The 23,389-nt window shown below is 35.1% G+C and overlaps 1 protein-coding gene across 3 annotated transcripts in view; it reads left to right on the top strand.

Moving 5' to 3' along the window:
* Nucleotides 1-17,514, top strand: part of PIK3CB (phosphatidylinositol-4,5-bisphosphate 3-kinase catalytic subunit beta) — a 174,216-nt gene extending 156,702 nt beyond the window's left edge. For 2 of the 3 annotated variants that reach the window (XM_039837280.1, XM_039837279.1), the window contains 5 exons: nt 9,176-9,343; nt 10,358-10,481; nt 14,300-14,445; nt 15,512-15,644; nt 16,014-17,514. In XM_039837280.1, the coding sequence (XP_039693214.1) occupies nt 9,176-9,343; nt 10,358-10,481; nt 14,300-14,445; nt 15,512-15,644; nt 16,014-16,151 (709 nt within the window). In that variant the 3' untranslated portion in view covers nt 16,152-17,514. The remainder of the gene's footprint in view (nt 1-9,175; nt 9,344-10,357; nt 10,482-14,299; nt 14,446-15,511; nt 15,645-16,013) is intronic. The other variant, XM_039837278.1, reaches the window with a different exon arrangement.
* The last annotated feature ends 5,875 nt before the right edge of the window (nt 17,515-23,389 follow it).

Here is a 23,389-nt window from a genome sequence, read left to right as displayed (position 1 = left end):
AGATTATGTGGTATGTATAACATCAATGTCATATTTCTTAAGAATTTCTTTATGCCTTAGCATATATGTCCAATTTTTCTAAACATCCTGTTTGTGATCGAAAAGATTCCAAATGCTATAATTATTAGTTGTAAGGTTATAAATTAGCCTATTGTATTAAATTTGTTAATTGTGTTCAAGTCTAAATTCTCATTAAATTTGTTACTTCAGAGGTATGTTTAAACTTCCCATTGTAATTGGCATTTGTTAATTTCTGCTTGCAATTTTGTCAATTTTCTCATTGTGGTTTTAATTTGCATGTCCCTAATGACTAATGATGTTGGCCAGCTTTTCATCAGGTTGTTGGTCACTTGTATATCTTTGGAGAAATATGTATTCAAGTCTTTTGCTCATTTTTGAATTGAGTAGTCTCAATTTTTGAGTTATAAGAATCCTTAATATATTTTACATAGTAGACCTCTATTAGATAAATTATTTACAAACGTTTTCTCCCATTCTGTGGGTTGTCTGTTCACTTTCTTGATATTGTTCTTTGAAGCACAAAGTTTTAAACTTTGATGAAGTCCAATTTGTCTGTTTTTTCTTTGGTTACTTGTGTTTTGGTGTTAGGTCTGAGAAACCATTGTCTAATACACTGTCATGAAGATTTACACCTGTGTTTTCTTCTAAAAAGTTTATTTTAACTTTTATAATGGAAGCTATTAATTCATTTTTATTTCATATTTTTATATGGTATGTAGAAGGAATCCAATTTATTCTTTTATATTAGGATATCAGGTTATTTCAGCATCATTTGTTGAAAAGACTATTATTCTTTGTTGCATTGTCTTGGCATTCTTTTTGATTCAGTTGCCTAAACTGAGGGTTTTTTCTTGGATTCTCAGTTCTGTTTCATTGATCTACATGTTCTTTATATACAATCTTGGTTACTGTGGCTTTGCAGTAAGTTTTGAAGTTTTGCAAGTTTTAAAGTTGAGTCCTCCAGCTTTTGTTTTTTCTGTTTTTATTTAAATGAGAATGTCTTAATTCTCCTTTGTTTTTTAAGAATAGTTTTACTAGTTATTGAATTTGTAGTCACCAGTGTTGTAGCACTTTGAATAAATCATCCCACTGCCTTCTGGCCTCTAATGAGAAATCAGTTGTTAATTTTATTGAGGGTCCCTGTAAGTAATGTTATCTTTCTTGCTGCTTTCAAGATTCTCATTTTTTGAATCTTGACAGTTTGATTATAATGTGTCTAATCCTATTTAGAGTTTATCTGGCTTTGAATTTGTTGAGCTTCTTAGATGTGTAGCTTATTGTTTTTCATCACATTTCAAAAGTTTTCAGGTATTCTTTTTTCAAATATTTTTTCTGTCTCTTTTTTCCTGTCCTGAGACTGCTGTTATGTTCTTGTTTGTATGTTGAATGGTATTCCACATTTCCCTGAAGCTCTGTTCATTTTTTATTTTTTTTCTTTTGTTCCTCTGATTGGATACTTGACATGTCATTAAGGTTGCTGATTCTTTCTTTAAGATTGTTCAAATCTGCTCTTGTGTCCCTCTAGTGAATTTTATATCTCAGCTATTGTATTTTTCAACTCCAGAATTTCTATTTGGTTCATTGTTAATAATTTCTATTGCTAGTCTTACTTGATGATTCATCCTTCTCATACTTTTCTTTAGTTCTTTAGACATCGTTCCTTTTAGTTCTTTGAACATACTTAAAATAGATGTTTTAAAATTTTTGTCTAATATGTTTTGTCTAATTTGAGTTTTTTCAGACACTATAGGGTGCTGTTTTCTTGTGTATGGGTCATATTTTCTTGTTTCCTTGTATGTCTCATGATTTTTTGTTGTTGAAACTAACACTTTAATTTGGCAACTCTGAAAATCAGATTCTGAGGATTTTTATTGTTGCTGTTTGTTTATTTAGTGACTTTTTGAACTAAATATGTAAGATATATATTCTTTGCCATTTGTTGTCATTGATTTCTCTACTTGGTTAGTTAATTATTCAGCTAATGATTTAATATAGAGTTCTTTAAATGCCTGGAATCCATGTCTTCCAGTCTTTACACAGGGGCTGTGTATCGATGCTGGGGCATGCCTTCAGCAATCAGCCAGGTAGTTCAGAACTGTGCCTTAGCTTTAATTTGTGCAAAGCCTCAAAGTTAGCAAGGTGAGAGTTTGGGTCTCCTAAGTTCTTTCCAGTACCTGTGCATAACCCAGGGCATGCAAATGGCCTTTTAGGTTTATATGAATATGTTGGAGTTTTTCATTGTACCCTGTGGACATGTCACTCTCTGGCATCTCCTTTTAAGCTTTTTGGTTAAGTTGTCTATTGTTTGCCCCAACTATTATTTATCCTTTAGACAACTGCAATATTAAACAGTTGATTCTGATTATTTTCAAGAAACACCCCCAGGTAAAAGGCAGTTCGCACATGGTGAAGTTTAAGTCAGGTCAATGAAACAATTGTGATTGGGGTATTCCTGGGAAGCACTAGAGAATTCAAAGAATGACAATCATGTAGAAATGGGGCTTTGAAGAACTTCCAACTCCATTTTGCCCCCTCTACTGGTTATGAGATTGCTATTTTCACCATGATTGTGGACTGTTCATTGTCAACTTCCTCTGATTGGATACTTGACCTGTCTTTAAGATTGCTGATTGGTGGAGGCGATGGAATAGGTTATGGTAAAACACAGCTGAGATACAGCTCTTTTCTTCAATAAACACTCCCCAGATTACCGGAAGTCTTTCTGGTATTTTTTCATGTTACTGAAATAGTTAATTTTGAAAAATTTTTGCCAATTTTCTTGTTGCTTTTATGGAAGAGTGGATTTTTAGAAGTTCTTAACTTCCTGTTTTTGATGATATCACCTGGTTATAGAATTTAAAAATCTAAATTGATAGCTGCTTTTCTTAGAAACCTCGAAGACATTACACTGTATTCTGACTTCTGTTGTTAATTTTGAAAAGTCTGTTGTCAATCTAAATAATCTCATTTTTTAACTCCATTGCAGAAAAAAAAAAAAATCTGTGTTTGGTTTCTGCAGTTTTACCACAGTTTGTCCCTGTGTGGATTTCTTTTCGTTTATTTTTCCTTCCCCATTCTCATTGTGTCTTTTCAATAAAAGAAAATCACATCTTTTAGTTTCTACAAAATGTATTCATATTCTTTAACATTGTAGTTCTCCCATTCTCCATCTTTTTCTGCAATTTTAATAGATGTGTGTTGCACTTTCCTGTTCTGTCCTGCATATCTCTTAACCTATCTTTTCTATTTCCTATATTTTTATCTTTATGTGACATTCTTTATAGTTTCTTGTATTCTGTCTTCCAGTTCACTAATTATCTCTTCAACATTGTCAAGTTTCTTGCATATTCAATGTAGTGTGTTTATTTCAATGACTATATTTATATAGGAGTTTTATTTGATTTTGCTTCTGTATGCCTTTTTTTTAATATTGTACTTTTTAAATACTTTGTTCTTTTTCATGTCTCATCCTTTTAGAATCTCTTTCATATTGCTCTGTTTTGTCTCTTGGCATCTTTTCTTTTATCTGCTTAATCTTATACATTTCCTTATGTAGTTAATAATATTTGGTTTTGAATTGATTATTGGTGGGGGTAGCGTTTTTTTATGAGAGTGTTTTGCTCTCTAGGGTGTGAAAGTATCCCCCCAAAATGAGTTTGTGTTTAGTTTGTGCTGTTCCCCAAGGTTTTTATACACAATCAACCAGTTTTTATGTTAACTCTTTGCCTTTAGGCCCTCATACCTTATAGGATCTCATGAGAATGTGAGGTTTTTTCAGTTTCTGCACTTTCTTGAAACTTCTTTTTATTGCTCACTAGTACCCAGGGTAAATGGCAAACTTTCATGCCATATGCTCTAGTTTGTAAGCAGACATTTTGTAGTTCTCTTTTCATACATTTGACTGCTCTTTCAGAGACATCCCACTTTGTGTAGGATCTCAGGTCCAGATCCTGCCTCTCATAGGCTCAAGACTATGTCTCTTTTCTCATGGGAGCTAAAATGTCAACCAAGTCAGTAACTTTCTAGGCCACTACCGTGGATAATCTCTGTATTTCTGGGACCTAGAGGTTTCCTTTCTTTATTAACTGTAATTATTTATAAAAACATTTTGACTTTATTTACCTATCATTTTTTAAATATGTTTTAGTGTCTGTAGCAACTTAGTCCATAAAGTGGCTGGAAACAGTTGTAATTGACATTATCCCTGTCAGATTATAAGCATTTCCTGATTATGCTTGAATTATTTTAATTTTTTAATTTTTTTAAACTTAAAATTTTAAGTTGCTGTTTATTGACTAAACCAGGCATTGTATTAGGTTTTTCACATGTGTCATGTCATGTAATCTTTACAACTCTATGAGGTTGTGTTGTTCCTTTTTAACTGATGAGAAAATTAGGATTTAACTGATTTTAAACAATTTATCAAAGTTGTAAAGATATTAAATTGCAGAGCTACATTCAAATCCAACCCTGTCAGATTCTAAGCTTGATGTCATCTTTCTATTATTTAACCAAAGTGAGAAAACAATTGTGGTAAGACATATCTGGTAATAAAGTTTTCTGGTACCCAAAATATGTGATTTTTTTCCTTTTCTTCTTTTCTTTCCTTTCCTTTCCTTTCTTTTTCCTTTCTTTTCTTTTCCTTTCTTTTCTTTCCCTTTCTTTTCTTTCTCTTTCTTTTCCTTTCCCCTCCCCACTTCTCTCTTTCTCTTTCTTTCTCAAGGAAGGTTTTCTAGTGTTAGATCCTTCCAGGATAAACTTCTACTTTGCTGTTGAAGTAGAAAGAACAGTTTTCTGTGGGTATTGTTCCTTTCATGGGATTGAAGATGTGATTGGAGTAAGGAAGAAAGATTATAGTTCATCGAAAAAGAACCATTTGAACACAGTAAATGATAGTGTTTTTTAAAAAAAAATTAGGAGGAATTTCTAATATAGCCATATAAAAATGGAATTAGTAGTTTCGAATAGGTAGCAAGTTGTTTGGTCAACCACTCACTCAAGAAATACTGCATAGATAAGAGGAATGGGTGATTATGAGAAACTGCCTGAGAAACATAAATCCAGAGGGGTGTGGGGGGGCTGGCTTTTTTAAAAATAAAATTTTATGAGCACACAATCACAACCTATTTGTTTATATATTATCTATGGATGCTTTTATGCTGTTAACTACAGAATTGAATAGTGACCTAATAGTCTGCAGCACCTACAATATTTAGTATTGGTCTCATTCCAGCAAAAGTTTACAGACCCTTCTGAAAAAGGTAAACCCAGACAAAAATGTTTTCACTTGACTTATACCATAAAAAATGGGGGGAACTTTTCAAGCTTAGGCTAATAACTCATTGATTCTTTCCAAGTTTAGCACATAAGCTACACAGTGGTCTCCTTTTGCTTCAAGCAGATTCAGGCCAATATGATTAATCTTACTTAGTTATAAAAGGCTGAGCTGAAGACTTTGCCCTTAGGTCCATTAGCTTAACTCCAACCAAATTCTTTTGTCTTAGTTTTGATTTTACTTTCTATTCAAATGTAAAGCACATTTAGCATCAAATGAAGTTCATTGTGACCTCAGGCAAAAGGAGGCAGCCACATGTGAGAGTGCTAGAAATAAACCTATTATCTGTCTAATAGGAAGCAATGTGTGTCTGACAAGAAAAAGGAACTTGTCTGTCTTGTGAGATCTTTGCTTGCTTTTTGTACTCTGACCTCATGTTTAAAAAAATATTCAGGACTTTAATTCTTTTGAGTTCATTTTCAAACTAATACCTTTTTCTTACCAAACATTTTTACTGTTTCTATAAATATACATACTCCAGTGTTTCCTATTGTTTTGTTTTGTTTTGTTTTGTTTTTGGCCAGTTGTTCAGGTTAAACTGGGTCACATAGCACACACTGTTTTAAGTTCAATCTCAAGTCTGATGTTCCTTCTGTACATTACTACTTTGATCACAATATTTTAGTACCTATAATAGTGCCATTTTAGGATAAATGAAAATGCATATTTCTCATTTTCATTTTTCCGTGATGTCTCAAAATACTCTTTTGGCATCTTTTATTCCAAATGAAATGAAAGAACATTTATAAGCCATCAATATGTTAGAACACCCTGACCTTCTTCAGTCAACAAATAATAGGCAGTTAGCCTTTTCTGTCAAGTCTGATATGTTTTCAACATTTAAATCTATCTGGCCTTTGGTAGATTTGACACCCTGCCCATCCATCCTTCCACCCCTCCATTCCCATAAATACATGTGACATTAAATTTTGGACAGCTGACTTTACATCTCAGTTGCTATGGGGTTTACTTCCCTTTTAAGAGAGCTATGCAGGAGTTCTTTAATGACACTGATATCCATAGTCTCAGAGGGATGAAAAAAGAAGATAGAAATTGAGAGCAGGGTTATAGGGCTGCTCCTCACTGTAGAATTTATTTTTTAATTCTTGCTTTAGTGGAAAGGTAACAAATTACTCTTTGCATCAGTGAGTCTGAGAAAGGAAGGTAAACATTACTGTTGTCACAGCCTTTGTAAGAAGTGTAGAAGTTGAGTGCAAAGAGGGCCCATGTAAGATGGTCAGGATTTGTCCCCATCTTGACTTCTGTCAAACTGTCTATCTGACAAGAATGTTTTTTCCTTCCCATTGTGAGTGTTCCATTCTCAAGACACTGAATGCTTTCATCGTTGTCTACTTTTGAAGAGGAAGTTGTTGGACTTTTGCCCGGTTTGGCTGCAAGTGGAGTGGGAGAAGAGGCAGGAAAGTGAGCCAAAGTGCACTTTAATTGGGCAATGTTTACTTCACATGTGTTGTGTCACGATAAGGATAGAGGTGTTGGTAAAAACCTTTCATGCTCTGTAACTATCTTTCTTATTGAAGGGTACTATTTTAAAAGGATAAACAAATTAATAGTGAAGATGTAAAGCAGTCTGTTGGTATATCAGGCTGCCAGCATGTAGTTTGACAGTTCTGCTCCCACCCTTATTTTGCTAGAACTAGGAAAATGCTTAAAGAGGCGTAAATTTGTTGGAAGGAAATTTAGGAACGGCTTCACAAAACTCACCTCTTTTATGTGATTGTTATGTGTTATCTGACTATTATATGCACTAACACGCACGTTACCTCCAACATGTGTACACATACGCACGTGCACACTCTTTCATAAAGTCTTTCAAAGGCTTTTTCAGTGCTTCTGGGAGAATGACAGAAGCCTTTACGTGGTCCATAAAGCCCTGCATGATCTTTCCAACGCTGATTGTTTCTTGTCCTCACCCTGCTTTTGTGCTCTCCTTGTATTCTCCTGCAGCCATGCTGACCTTTCTCCTCATGGAGATCTTTCTTAACTCTTAACATGTTCTCATGGCACTTCTCATTCATACAAAGATCATATATAGTAGTACACTGTGCACTTGTGCTTTGTCTCAGTGAGAGGCTGGCGATTTTGCACATTTCTGTATCACTAGCAGCTAACACAATGCTTGACACATAGCTGCACCCAAATATTTATTGAATCCATGAATTCCATCCATTGCATTTCCCGTAGTTACCTGACTTTTATGTGAACTGCCCAAGGTATCTTATTCCATTTTAGAGTTGCTCTAATAATACAGTTTTTAAAAATTGGAGAAAATGAGAAAAGAATATTATTAATATATAAATAACTCATATAGATCACTAAGGAAAATGTTTAAAACCCTAGTAGGTGAAGGATATAGTAGCTAATTCACAAAAGAAATTCTTAAAATAATTAAAAGAGATCTAGGGAAAATTTTATTTTCACTAGGGATCATATAAATGCAAATCAAAGCAAAACGCTACCTATCAATTTGGCAAAACTTATTTTGCAAGAGAAGCAGCCCGAGTGTCTTCTTATGTAGTCAGTGACACTGGAGACTGTGTTAGGTTAAAAAGATAGTTGTAGAGCCACACAGACGTAGTTCTAAGTGTTGGATTTTCCACTTGGTTAAATGTATGACTTTGGAACTTACTTTTGTTTCTCATTTGTAAAACTGGGAACTTAACCTTATAGGGATTTTGTTTTTAAATTTGTTTATTCATTCAGCAGTGAACAGAACATCCCTGCCTGTTGGAACTTACAACTTAATGGTGGAAACAGACAATAAATAAATAAAATGTGCAGGATGTTGGATAGTATTGAGGGCTATAGAGGAAAATAAAGCAGGGAAGAGATAGCAAGTATTGTGTCGCAGATAGTGTTGCTGTTTTAAATAGGATAATCTGAGAATTTCTCACTGAGATGGTGACATTTCCGCAAAGATTTCCAAGAGGTTTGGGTGTGAACCATGTAAAGGAAAGAATGTTCCAGGCAGGGAAAATAACACCTATAAAGGAATACAGGAGTATTATGCCTGATACATTTGAGGAATAGCAGGGAAGCCAGTGTAGTAATAACAACTTCAAGTAACAAAGTAAGCAAGGGGAGGATACTAGGAGAGGTGAAGCCACTGCAGACATTTCGATCAGGAGAATGACATAATACATTTTAAATGGATTATGTTGCTCTTGAATCTAGAACAGACTATAATTAAGGAAACTAATTAGGAAACTGTTGAATAATCGAGTAAGGGTTGATGGTGATTTGGACTAGGGTGGTAGCAGAAGGAAGGGTAGAGGCAGAGAAGTACTTAGACCCTGTATACGTTTTCAAGATAGGTAAACGTTGGGCATGAGAGAGTCAAAGATAACCTTAAGGTTGTGGGTTTGAACACTGGGAAGGATGAGTTGCCATTAATCAAGGTAATGTGAAGTGCTTAGACTGCTGTGTGTTACCTGTTAGTTGCTCCATAAAGGGTGGTACCCTTCTTCAAAATTTAAAGTAAACGTGAAATACTTTTTTTTCTTTTATCTGATGTGCTTTTGTTTACCTACACAAACAAATAGAATAGTTCACCAGGACAACTAGATAACAAATTATAAACGTAGCTGGCACATTGGAATTCTAGTAAATTACTCTGTTGGCCAAGAGATTTTTTTCCTAACAGAAGGTAGAACTCATACTGTTCCGTATGACAATAGTATGATAATGGCAAGGGTGTCAACAGTAATGAAGCATTTAAAAAATCAAAGAAAAAACTTACCCTGTTAATGTTTCTGTGAGTGATACACATGTGACTCTTTATGCCCATTTTTTTCCTTTCAGAATGTTGCCTTATGGATGTTTAGCAACAGGAGATCGCTCTGGCCTCATTGAAGTTGTGAGCACCTCTGAAACAATTGCTGACATTCAGCTGAACAGTAGCAACGTGGCTGCTACAGCAGCCTTCAATAAAGATGCCCTTCTGAACTGGCTTAAAGAATACAATTCTGGGTTAGTTAATTTTGTTTCATTATTATTATTTTTTGAACAAATGGATGAATATAACTGTTCTCCCAATTAGAACCATCAGTGTCCTAAAAGAAATATTAGTGTTATTTATTGTTTCATTTCAGGTTAGAGCAAAATGACAAATAGACTTTCCTAAAGTCTTACAAATGATTAGCATTGAATTCTATGCTGTCTAGATCAAATTTCAGAGCCCTGCAGTAGTTAAAATCTAAGTATTTTCAAAATAACATGTAAGTTTTTGTTTAAATGCATCAACTTCTGTAACTTAAGTTCTCAGTAGTTTTTTGCAATGGAAGTAAATGAGTTTGTAGAGTAATCTCTAAATTAAAAAAATAAAGTGCTTGGAACTGTGTTTTTTATGGTTATTGTGTTGGAAAGGCCTTAATACATAGGAAATTACGGAATTATACAGTGAGGGGAAAACGCTCTGCAAATATTTTTTGCTAAACGTTTCAATGTCATTCTTAAATTTTATCATTGGCAAAATCTAATTGTATGTGAGAATCAGTTTCCAAATTTTGATCTTGGTGCCTTGTTTCTAAAGGGTTTGTATTATTCATTCTAATTTAAGTCAGTGACTTGAATCATAGGAACTGCAATACTTAACTCTTAAATATGGAATTCAAGTCATAGGTCAAAACTGACCAAAATATTCCAAAGCCCCAGCACTATCTAGCAAAGCTATTGGTCTCCTCTCATTTCTATGCATATGAACCTACCCCATCCCCACTGAAACATGACCCCCAGGACACATCAGTAAATGGCTGAGTTCCAGTTATCTGATATCTTAGAGCCAGCCTAGCCTGCTCACTCCTTTCTGCCCAGTTCCTGTGATGATCATACTTTTTTGGCTGATCCAGCATGTTCTCCTCATGTTTTTATCAGCTCTGTATTGTAGTTCTTCTCACAATTAAAAAGGAAACAAGTGTGGATTGGGTCTCATCTCACATTTGGAGGCTGAAAACCTTTGTTGCTTCTATTTTTTCTCTTGTTCAGGGATGACCTGGACCGAGCCATTGAAGAGTTTACCCTGTCCTGTGCTGGCTACTGTGTAGCTTCTTATGTCCTTGGGATTGGTGACAGACATAGTGACAACATCATGGTAAAAAAAAATGGCCAGGTAAGCTGTTCCCCAGAGTCTACCAAGGGCTTCAGTCATGCTTGTTTACATTCAGTACAGTCTCTTGTGAAACTCAAGCAGATTCTTTAGTGATTCTCAGTCACGTATTTGTCTTTATTTCCCTATCCCTCATTTCACATACCATCCGCTTCATATTTTGTTTTGTTTGCTTAAAATTAGGTGATAAGAATTTATTTAAATGTTTAGAAAATATTATGTTTATTTAAAAGCGACCTATTCTTTCAGTATAAGAAATCGTTTTGTTTGTTTGTTTGTTTGTTTGTTTGACACTAGTACCTAAGAGTAGAAGAAACAAATGATATGCAGGAGTGTTGACTTTAAATAAGATAACCAGTGCTTAAAAAAAAGTTGAGATGAGCCTCACTTGAGCCATTTTATCTTTTAGAACATCAAATGTAATCATATATAGGAGTAAGGAGAAATGGAGTATGAATAATAACATTTTGGGGTAGCTACAGAACCAGACTAGGTTCTTGAAGAAGATCTTAGTTTTCAAATGAAAATTTTTTTATTTTTCAGAGTGACTTATATTTGCTTTGTAAATTCTTTTATATTAAGCAAAGACAGATGAGATAGTTGGGATAATTTTTCAGTAGCTACCCTTGGAATTCCCTGCCATGAGAGGCACTCCAGAATGAAAATCTTTAGGTCACTGTGAACTCTGGCTCTAGATAGTACCCAGAGTTTTAAACCTGCTGGGAGATCTGGGTAGTTCTGGCTTGGGCTTTGAGAGTTGAACCTTTTATTTATAGTTAAAAGGATTCCCTTGGACTTCTGGTTAATCAGATTGAACACATAAATTTTTCGTTATTCTTTCTTGATATTCTTCTAATATGATATTAAGGAATAAAATATATAAGTCCAAGAAATTGAAGATAATAGGAAAAGAGGCCACAGTAGGAGAAAGACACTGACAGATTTGGGGATAATAGAAGACATGATGAAAAAGTGTCAATGACTTAGCATAGCTGAGGAAAATGGAAGTTTGTGTACTTTTAGAGGGGTATGTCAGTCTAAGTAAAGCTCTGGCATCAGATGCACAAGGTACTGCAGAAGGCAAAGCTAGGGGAGGAGGCTGAAAAATAGGCTCGATTGGCAGTTTTTATATGGAGCAGTTAGATGCTTAAGTCTCCTTCCCAACTCCAGTAAGGAGGTAGATGAAGTGGATTCTTTTGACTCAGGGGCACCAGGTTCTACAGAAGCCGAGGGAAAGGTGCCATATTAAAAATGGGGATGATGTGAAAGTTGGCATAAATGGTAAAATTCTTAGCGATTTTCACTTGCTTTGCTCCAAGAACACTAGCAACCAGGTGTATATTGCCACCCTCAGCAAGAGTCTAGGTGATTCTTCTCAAGAAAATCTGATTCTTACCAGTGAAAAGACCTGCACATCCTGACAATTGAGGTCTCTCCCCAGTCACTCTGCAAGTAAGCCCACCAATCAACAATCCTACCAGTACATAGAATTTTTATTCAGTTTTTTTAGTGACTCATTCTTAAATATGAGTGGTCAGTCAAGGATTAGCTGACATTTGAGGGAAACCTCCACTATGAAAGAGACCAAAACAAAATAGGGAAAAAAAAAGAGCTTTGGGAAAACAAAGTAATTTCAGTAAACAGAGGATGATTTAAAAAGTCAAAACAAATGAGACATTGCATCTATTAAGAAATAATAGTATTCTACTTTTAAAAACTCAGAAAACAGAATTCTTGGAAATTAAAAGGAAGAATAAAAGTTTAAACTAAAGATGAGCTAGTATTTATTGACTATTAACTTGTGGAAGGCACAGTTCTAGTTAACTTCTTCAATCCTCATGACAGCCTTACAGAGTAACTGGTAGTATTATCCCCATTTACAGGTGAGAAAATCAAGGCAACAGAAAGTGTACATACCAGGATTTAAATCCTGGTATTTTGGCTCAGATTCTGTTTTTTAGCCATCATGCTTTGTATTGCCTCTTAATATCCCAAAAAGAACTAAAATATCTGATATAGAAGAAAGAGAATCCAGTAATGATAGTGAATCAGTCCAGAGAGGTATACCATCAGCCTAATAGAGGAGTTCCAGAAAGAAGTAACAGAAGAGGAAGAGAAAGAACTTACTAAGCAGATAATACAAATACATTTCCTGAAGCTGATGTTCGTGAATATCCAGTCAAAGGAGCACAAAAGTTCCCTTATAGTGGATGAAAAGACCCTCACTAAGGCCCTTCATGACATTTCATTGCATCAGGCATAAAGAGATGGTGTAAAAACCTTCCCAGAGACCCAGCAGTCCATATAACCAGGGCTCAGGAGTCAGAACGACTTGGCTTCTCAATAGCAACATTGGAAACTTAAGACGGTGAAAATTAGCCTTCATAATTTTGAGAATCAATGATTCTAACCTAGAATTCTAACCAAACTAAGAATCAAGTATAAAGGTAGAATAAAGACATTTTCAAACATACAAGATCTCAAAAGCTGTCTCCCCTCTGCATATGTTCTAAGGGGACTGCCAGAATAAGGACATCCACCAAAACAAGGGTCTAAACCAGTAGTTCTAAACTGAGGTGCTTTTGTCTTCAGGGGACATTTGTCAATGTCTAAAGATATTACTGGTTGTCATAACTGGGAAGGGAGCTGTTTTGTTGGCATCTAGTGGGTGGAGCCTAAGGATGCTGCTAAAAGTCTTACAGTGTACAGAACAGAACCTCAAAATAAAGAACTATCAGGCTCAAAATGTCAGTAATTTCAATATTAAGAAACCCTGATTTAAATCAAAGAGAATGTGATATTGGACTTGGGATAAGAGTTGAAGGAAGAGCCCAGGATGATGGTTGTACACCAGGCTTAGAGAACAACCAACCCAAACAGGAACTAATAGATTACCTGACCATGTGGGAAAATGTTCTGAAAATGATTTTTAGATTTTAAGAAGATTTGGGGAAGAATTAATAATAATGGAGCCATAGAACTCTTAAGTCCAAAAAAAGAAATATAATTTTAGTATACCACTACCTTGTCGCTTAGCTTTGAAATGTATTTATATAGTCTGAACAATATAAACATTGAATATTGATTTAACCAGAAATTATAATATAATGTGCCACATTGTGTAGCATTGCATTAGCACAAAAGTACTAAATCCTTACCTTCCATAGTAAGAATAGTAATCCAAAATTAGGAAGTAAAAAATAAGTATGGATTTATTATTTTGAAAAATGTAGACCAGTACCAGGAAAAATATGTGAAAGAGTGCTACCTCTAAGTAGTAGCACTCAAGGTGATGAGGGAGCTGGCAGGGCAAGAATATACTCTTTTGTTATGTTTCTATGTGTAGAACTATTGATGTAGAAATAGCTTTATACAAACAATAGTTTTATACATAGAACTATTTGACTTTTTAAAATCAGACATGTTTATTATTTGAATTTTTTTTTAAGTTTCACTTTCACTACTGTGTACATACAGTTTAATATCAGGGTTATTATTGAATTATTGAATAACCCTGATATTAATATCAGGGTTATTATTGAATTATTGAATAACCCTGATATTAATATCAAGGTTATTATTGAATTATTGAATAACCCTGATATTAAACTGTATGTACACAGTAGTGAAAGTGAAACCTAAAAAAATGTGTGAATTTAAGATATAGTCTCTTCCCACATGGCCCGGTAAGCTGTATAAAGAGAAAAGGGCTCAGATGAGGGTGGCTGTTGTGCATGGGGATTTAGGACTGCTGAGACCTTGCCTTTCTATTTGGAACCCATCAGAAAAACAAGGGAAATTGAATCTCATTTGTTTTCCAGCTCTTCCACATTGACTTTGGACATATTCTTGGAAATTTCAAGTCTAAATTTGGCATTAAAAGGGAACGAGTGCCTTTTATTCTTACTTATGATTTCATTCATGTGATTCAACAAGGAAAAACAGGAAACACAGAAAAATTTGGCCGGTGAGTATTGCCTTTGTGTCAAGGGTATACATATCAAACATTTTCTCATCTGACCAGCTGGACTAGCATTTCTTTGCTGATATATTTAGGTCTGGTAGATAGTCAGTCTGTTAACAGGGGGCTTTTGGGGGATTTGCCTCTCAGATCCATATTGAGGTTCAGATATACTCAGAGAAGAAAAACAGTGCTAGAAATTCAAAATAAGTTACTTTGTTTTATTCCAATAGAATACCACCTTTTACCTATCGTAGACAATTTTTTGAAACTATTAAGACATTTGATAGTGAGATGCTGAAAACAGGCATTTTGCTGTCATTCAGTGTGGAGTACAGTAAGGGAGCCAGGGTTCAGGGACATTTCTTTGTAATTCTCGCTCTTTTTATGTTTCCAGGCACATTATTGTCTTCCTGTCTCTGTTTCTTCATCTTCAAATGGGGACAAATATAATTAAATTTCAGGGCTATTATGATAATTAGAAATATGTTATATGAAGGGACCAACTCATATTATAGCCTTACCAAATAATTGCTTTTATCATTTTATAGTTCTCCCTGGGTTTCTGCAGAATATACCCTCTGGGTTCCTTTTTTTCTTTTGTAAAATTAGGGAGATAAAATTGAATGACCATCTTGAAGAGGTGCAGTACAAAAGCAAGGACACTGATTTAAAAAAATCAGTCTTGAGTCAGACCACAAATTTAGAATCTAGAAGTATGTTCAGAAGTTCTTATAGATTTTAATTACCACTTGTTTTATAATCATTTTTTTTTGCCACATAGGATTTAAAAGCCTAAATTAAGTGGTTATATTGCCTTTTATCATAAATGTCTATTTAGTTTTGTTTTCGAAAAAGATATGTGTGATTTTAGAGTGCTTGACTTACTTTATGTAAATTTTAATCTTGGGACAATTTTCAAAGAACTAAAAATTAGAAACAAACCTTTAGTTCAGTGGAAAATTTCCAGCTGTTATGGAAAGTCTAGATATATCTCTCTTGTTTTCCTTTATGAAATTTGCTATCTCCCCTCTAACATCATGCTCTTGTGATTTGCTGCATCAAATTAAAGGTTCCGCCAGTGTTGTGAGGATGCATATCTGATTTTACGACGGCATGGGAATCTCTTCATCACTCTCTTCGCACTGATGTTGACTGCAGGGCTTCCTGAGCTCACATCAGTCAAGGATATACAGTATCTTAAGGTACAAATCCCTTTCTCTGTACACTAGAGCTCAACTGTACCTGCCTGTTTCATTCAAATGTTCAAAGGGAATGGAACAAGTCATTTTCTGTGAGATAGTTCTTAACTAATAGTGGTAGTGGCAAGCTGAGTGGTTGTCTTGCAGGAATCATAAATTCATTTCATCGTCAAAAATCCTTTGTCAGAGGTCATATTATCACCCTACTTTGGTGTTCATTCTCTCTCTTGCAGATGGCCTTTAAATAAAAATATGAGGCACATTGCCTGATGGTGGCTGAATTGGTGAGGTCAAGCAGGCCTCCTGTAGACTCTGACATTTGTATGTCACTTCGGAAGATGTATAAAATCAGATTTTTTCTTTCATTTTTAGGATTCTCTTGCCTTAGGGAAGAGCGAAGAAGAAGCACTCAAGCAATTTAAGCAAAAATTTGATGAGGCACTCAGGGAAAGCTGGACTACTAAAGTGAACTGGATGGCCCACACAGTTCGGAAAGACTACAGATCTTAACGATCAGCCTTTGCTCCTAATGTATTTGTTGGTTTTGTTAAGTTTTCATTTTGCACTTGCACTAAATTGAACATGATCCTACCAGAGATGTTATAAAGGGAATGAAATTCTGAATCTCAGTTCATTTAAGAACAAGGCATCCCATAGAACCTAATCTGAACAATCCCTGATGACCACCCTCTGCTTTTTGAATGCTTCCAAGATTCATCATGAAAACTGTCAACATTATGGATAATCATTTCCTGCTGACTTTGCACGCCAAGGAATGCTATTAGAGATTGTTTTTTTGTCTTTCTGTCTCTCTCTTTTTTTTTTTTAAGTCTAAGTATTTGGTACTTTTATTGAAAGGTGTAAATACTTCTTTTTTGAATTGTGACCAAGTGTTATCTATCACTCAGCCAGCTTATCCACATTTGGGGACTGGTGGCTGTTCTTAATTTCCACATGAGACTTAAAGTTATCTTCCCTTTTTAAATTGTGTAAACTACAAGTTATAATATGATTTGAAATTACGATTATTTGTCAAAAGAACTCTTTAAACCTGTGGAAACATTAATTCTTTTGTTGATATTTATTGATAGCATCATCCCAACCAGATTTGCTGAAAATCTATTGGTGAGGCAAATATAATATATATGCTGCATATATATTTATAAAATTACTAGTAGGAGTTCTATGTAAAAAGATTTTTTTTTTTTTTTTGGTTTTCTTTAGCCTGTGTTTTACAAAAAGCAGAGCATTTTCCTAAGTTACTTTTTAGTTAACTATATGATCCATTTCTTCCAGATGCTTCTGTAATGAGGCACATATTAATATAGTTTATACATGGTATCTATGAAAAAGTTCACTTCATAGAGCATAATACTTGAGCAAATGTACCCAAGACAGAAAGCAAGTGAAAAGGAAACTATTTATGGAATAAACTCCAGACCTAAAATTCAGTATTTTAGTAAAATGCCAACTGTTCTTACTGTATTTATTAAAACTTGTAATAATGTGATTTTTCAAGGATATCAGTTCAAATTGAAATGGTTTCATGCCACATGGAATTCTTTATTTGTTGAGGTACCATATATTTAGGGTGCTAGATGGCAAATAATGTTAATATGTGCAATAGGAACTACTGGTTTGAATGTGTAAATGAATGCTCTTTCTGAGTTCTGGCAACATCCAGCAAAACTACTGCTTATTCTCCAAAGACTATTGGGAGCTCTCAGTCCTCAGTGACATGGGGAAGAGAACTGAGTATTTGCCCTGTGACTGAGTTTTCTATAGGAATTTTATAAATATTGTTTAATTTTGTTGTCTTCCTTCATGTTCTCAGTCAAATAAATGGGTGAGCTGGTTTTGGCTGCTTTTAGGATGTGTGGACCTCTTCTTTATGGGCAGCACAGACCTTTCGACTTTGGCTCTGGGACTCTTTAAGAAATGGCCAAGTCAAGACAAACAAACCTCAGTAATTATGAGGCATATAGTCTCTTCCTTGACTTCTGTCCTTGCCTTCCAGTCCCATCAGGCAGTATTGGAGGCCTCTTGAATTTGGTGGGAGTCTTAGGCAAGAGGGTACCCTCATCAAGTTTCCATACCTTTGGAAGGTACCCAAAGGTCCGGTAGAATGCCTCTTCAGTTACTCAGTACTCAAGCCAAGGCCCGACTGTACGACTTTGGTTCTCTCTTCCATGGAGCAGATGCTCAGAACAGGTCACAGTTTCTTGGAAATAACTCAGCTGAGGTTGGGAGTTGACCTTTGAACTTAACATTCCCAGGGTTGGTCTAGACTCGGTGAGAGTTCCAGGAATAGGACTGTAGAAGGACAGTTTGTTCAGGTATTTTTGTCCAGTATCAGTCCACTGTTACATGCACCAGGTTGCAGGTTAGGGTTTGAATGTGTAAACAAGTGGGTACAGCTGTTTTCAGAGAGGTCTCCTTAGCCCATAGAGGACCTTGGTAAATATATGCCAAACCAGTGAACGTGAATGTCTTTAAGAGCAAGAAAGGGAAATGAACCTCCCCAGACAGTGCTGGACCCAAGTCCAGAATGGCTCTTCTTATACCCACCACCAGCTGTCGGCCCTCCAGAGATGCCAGGATACTGTGGCACAGTAATCCTCGGTAGCTGCTGAGCACCACTAGCAGGTGCTTTCTCTATACTTGCTGAATTTCATGTCTGATTCTTGGGCTCTGGCGGAACCATAGAGGAGGAGGTGGAAAGCAGAGGATAGCCAGCCTCTGGATGGGTTCAGGTGTGAACTGCAGGATGACCTTCTTGCATAGGGCCTGGTTACTCAGTGCCTTCACTAGTAAGTGTTCTGATCAATAGCAAATCTTACCCCAAAACACTTTGCTCCTCTCTTGGCACTTTTCCAAATTTCTCCAAAACAAAGTTTTGGAAAACCCTATACAGTTCCATACTCAAGGAAGGCATCTGTTTCTAATCAGCCCTGGGAACACAAAGGATGACTTTGTTGAATAAGTAATTCCTGAGTATCCACCTCTCGTCTATAGGCAGACCCTGGGCTACAGAGGCCAATATTTGTAATCCAGCTCTGCCTCTGTGACCTTTGAGTAAGGTATTTATTTTATTATTTCTTAGAGTCTGAGCTTCCTAGTTTATGAAATGGAACTGATAGTAATCGCCCCACTCACTTCCTGTGGAGTAGGGAGAGGCTAGGTTAAGGCTGTGAATGGGAATGTGCTGAGTCTCAACTCAGAGCAAACTCATTTCTTTCCCTGCTTCCACCTCTTGAAGGCCACTGCAGGGAGGAATCTCAGGGAAGGTAAGCCCTTTCCAGACCTCTGTCCCTGTCTCCTGTCTGGGTAGGCCCCTTCAGTGCATTCTTGGTTCTGCCTTGTCCATTCCATAGCCCTGTTAGCTGGGATTTCTTGGAGAAGAGGGCCTCTGAGCTGAGTCTTTGAGGACAGATAGCAGCTAAGTAAAGGAGTGATGGGAAGAGCAGACTAAGCAGGAAAGAAAGCATATGTAAAGGCCTGGAGGTGAGAAAAAGCAGATTCATGGGCATTAATGGGCTCAACAATCATTTCTGTCTGCCTCTTCTCCTTCCTCACTCCAGAATGCTGCATCTCTTCTCAGGGATCCAGGTAGGATCTAAACGTCAGTCATTTGGATTTTCTCATTTGTGAAATGCCTGCTTAAGTCCATTTATTTATTTGGTTACTTGGCACTTATTTTATTTTATTTTTTTTGAGGACTTTTTTCTTCCTTTTTTGTGTGAACTTAATATATTTTGCATATAAACCCTTTGTTGGTCATATGTGTTGAAAATTCTAATCATTCTCATAATGGTTTCTTATAACAATCTTAATTTTAATGTCAAATATATCATTTTCCTTTATGGTTAATATTTCTTACATAGTATTTAAGAAATCTTGCCTTACCCCAAGGTCATGAAGATATTCTTCTGGATTATCCTAAAAATTTTATTTTTTTAAAACTATTCCATTTAGATCTATAATCTGCCTGGAATTGCTTTTTATGTGAAGTGGGGTCAAATTTTGTTTTTTCTCATATGTCTCAGTATCTCTTTTTGGAAAAATAATCAATAATCCTCCTGCACTGTTCTGTAGGTCTACCTTTGTCATAAACCATGTGTTCATATATGCATGACTCTGCTCCTGGACTCTAGAAGATATCTAGTAGACTTCATCTCCCTATTTTTATTTTATCTTACTTACCAAATGCATACATACCACTTAGCATGTTCCCATTCCCACATCTAAACTATATATATTTCATCCTTATCACATTCTTGTGTGATAGGTACAATTGTTCTTTCCCACTTTACAGATGAGAAAACTGAAGCACAGAGGTTAAATCATTTGTCCAGAGTCACAAAGCAGGATCCAGTATTCAAACTCAGGGAGTCTGTCAGGAGTCTGTCGTAAGTGTCCGTGCTTTTTCCTCACAATTATCAATGATGCCTCTGTATACATTTCAGAATCTACAGAAAGAAACCTATTGAAATTTCAAATAGGATTGCATTAAATTACAAATTAGGTGGAGTGAAATCTTCAGAATATTGACTCTTATAATCTATGGCAATGGAGTACCCTTTATTTAAATCCTCTGTAATTTATATCCACAATGATATATAGTTTTCTATGTATATTCTTGTATATCTTTTGTTAGATTCCTGAGTATTTAATTTTAAGTTTTATTGTTGCTAATATATAGCTGTAGTTCTCAAAGTGTGGTCCTCTGACGAGGAATATTAGCATCATCTGGGAACTGATTAGAAGTGCAAATTCTTGAGCCCTATCCCAGATCTGCTGAGTCAGAAACTCAAGATGAAATCTAACAATTGTGTTTTAATAAAATTTTAGTTTCAGAGCAATCAATAGAAATACAATTGACATATTTGGCAAACTTACTAAACATTCTTATCAGTCTTAACTCTAGAAATTATTTTGATTTTGTATATATCATCTACAAATGATTGTAGCTTTCTTCTTTCCTTTCTATTCCCTTCAACATTTTCTTTCTTTTTTTTTTTTGCCCTTTTGCACTGGTTAGGAATTCCAATAAAACGTTTAATAGAAGCAATATTCAACCTTTTACTGATCTCAAAGAGAAAGTTTTCAACATTAAGTATAGTGTTTGCCCTGGAATCTGGATCTTTTACCAGATTAAGGAAGCACACTTCAATTCCCAAGGGTCTTTTTTTTTAAATCACTCAAGGGAGCTTCTGGATTGGCGCATCCCGACTGCACCGGGCACAGAAGCTCCTACGCTCAGGGCACACCCAGACCATAGCTCTATGGACCTCTTCATCAGTATGTTCGTTTGTAACCATTATAATAAACTAGTAATATTGTTTTAAAAATCACAAAAGGATGAATTGTATCAAATTATTTTTCTTCTATATTAAAATGATCATTTTTTTTTTCTCATTTGGTGAGTTATATTGATGTGCAAATATTAAACCAAGTTTACATTCCTGGAATGAACAACTTGATTGTGATGTATTATCTTTTTTACATATCGCTGGATTTGATTGCCAATATTTCATTTTGGATTTTTGCCATCTATTTTCATCAATGGGATTGGCCCATAAGTTTAAGGGTTATGTATAGAATTTTGCCAGTGACCTTAAGTCAGATGCTTTCTTTGGAGTTTGGATTTTTCCTTAATAGCCAGAGGAATATTTAGATATTAATATCTTCTTATGATCATTCTAATGAGTTGTAATTTTCTAGGAATGTGTCTATTTCATTTACATTTTCAATTTTTTTTATAAATAATTCATGCATTGAGTTTATTAATGTTGCAGAATCCATAGTGATGTCTTCTTTTTTATTCTCGGTATTGGATAGTGCCTTTATTTTCTTTATTTTCTTAGTCTCACTAGAGGTTTTTCAATTGCATCAGTCTTTACAAAGAGTCAGCTTTTGGCTCTTTTGATCCTGTTGTATGTTTTCTACTCTCTATTTATCCTTATTATTTCTCCTTCCTTCTACTTTGCTTCTATTTTGCTGTTATTTCTTCACTCTAATTTTATAAGATGGTTACTTAGCTGGTCAGTTATAGCCTTTATAATAAAAATCTTTATCTGCATCCCATAAGTTTTGATATGAAATTTTCACCATTCAGTACAAAATATTTTCTAATTTCCATTTTGGTTTCTTCATGACCTACTGGTTATTTAGAAGTATATTTATTGATTTCCAAATACTCATGGATTTTCTACCATTTTGTTGATTTCTAGATTGATTACATGGCATTTGGAGAACATATTCTGTATAATTTCAGTTCTTGCAAATTTGTGGGACTTGTTTTTATGACTGACAATATGGTCAAATACAGACATTCAGTGTGCATGTGAAAAATCCGTATTCTGCAATTATCAGTTTAAGTGTTCTATATATGTTCATTAGATCAATTCTGAAAATAGTGTTAATTTATATATCTTTACTGAGTGTTTGCCTAACCTGTATGGTAGAAGTTGAAATATCTCACTGTGATTTTGGATATTTATTTTAGTTATGTCAATTTTTATTTTACAGAGTTTGAGTCAATATTATTAGGTGCATACAAATTTAGAGTTGATTTATATCTCTGATGAATTGAACCATTTAAAAATTATTTTAAAATGTTCTGTATTTCTGGTAATGCTGTTAGCTTTAAAGTCTGCTTTAACTACTATTAATAGTTATGCCAGCTTTCATTTTTTTAATTCTGCTCTATCTTTATTTTCCTGTTTTCTGAAATTCTGAGTTGTCTTTCATTACATTGAATATCTTAAACATAGTTATATTAAGTTCTACATCTAATGAACTCTTAATCTGGAGTGCTTGTGGGTCTGTTTCTATTGTTGGCTATTTCTGTATGCCCATTCGTGTTGTCCTCTCATTCGCTTGCATATTTATGTATTTATGACCTTTGTTATCTACATTACAAATATTTCCCCCAAATATGTTGTATATTAGCTTTGTTTATGGTATCTTTTACCATACAACTAAAAATTTCTAGATAATTAAATATGTCTGTCTTCTGTTTTATAGCTTTAGGATTTCCTTACTTAATGAAGATCTCCCTTGTCCTTAACCAGCCTGTGCTGTAGCTCTTCAGGGTTTAATCTTAGGCTCCCCACCACCTCCACGTTTTTTTCTTTAAGCTCCCTAGTTGATGTTATCCATTACCATTACTTTAATTTAAAGACTTCTATACAGGCAAACCTTGCATTATTGCACTTCACTTTATTGTGCTTTTCAGACATTGCGTTTTTTTACAGATTGAAAGTTTGTGGCAATCTTGCATCGAGCAAGTTTATTGGTCCCATTTTTCCAGTAGGCTCAGATAATAGCATTTTTTAGCAATAAAGTATTTTTTAATTATGTACATTGCTTTTTTAGACATAATGCTATTGCACACTTAATAGACTACAGTATAAATAACTTCTGTATGCACTGGGAAACCAGAATATTCATGTGACTCACTTTTATTGTGATATTCACTTTATTACAGTGGTCTGGAACCAAACCCACGATATCTCCAAGGTTTGCCTGTATATGTTGATGATGCCCACATGTTTATCTCCAACCTAGACTTCTCCTAAGCTACAGTAATATGAATCCCACCTCCTACTATCTGTGAGGGGCAAGCTAGGTCCTGAGGGGCAGTGGAATGCAGTTCCTACCCTCAGAGCTCATTAGAGGAAGCAGATACTGTATTACATTGAAGGGATGACTGGGAGACTTTTCATGTATTTATTTTGTACTGC

The sequence above is a fragment of the Pteropus medius genome, unplaced genomic scaffold (genome assembly GCF_902729225.1).
Source record: "Pteropus medius unplaced genomic scaffold, Ma_sr-lr_union100, whole genome shotgun sequence".
NCBI classification, from domain to species: domain Eukaryota; kingdom Metazoa; phylum Chordata; class Mammalia; order Chiroptera; family Pteropodidae; genus Pteropus; species Pteropus medius.
This window is presented reverse-complemented; position numbering and strand designations above follow the sequence as displayed.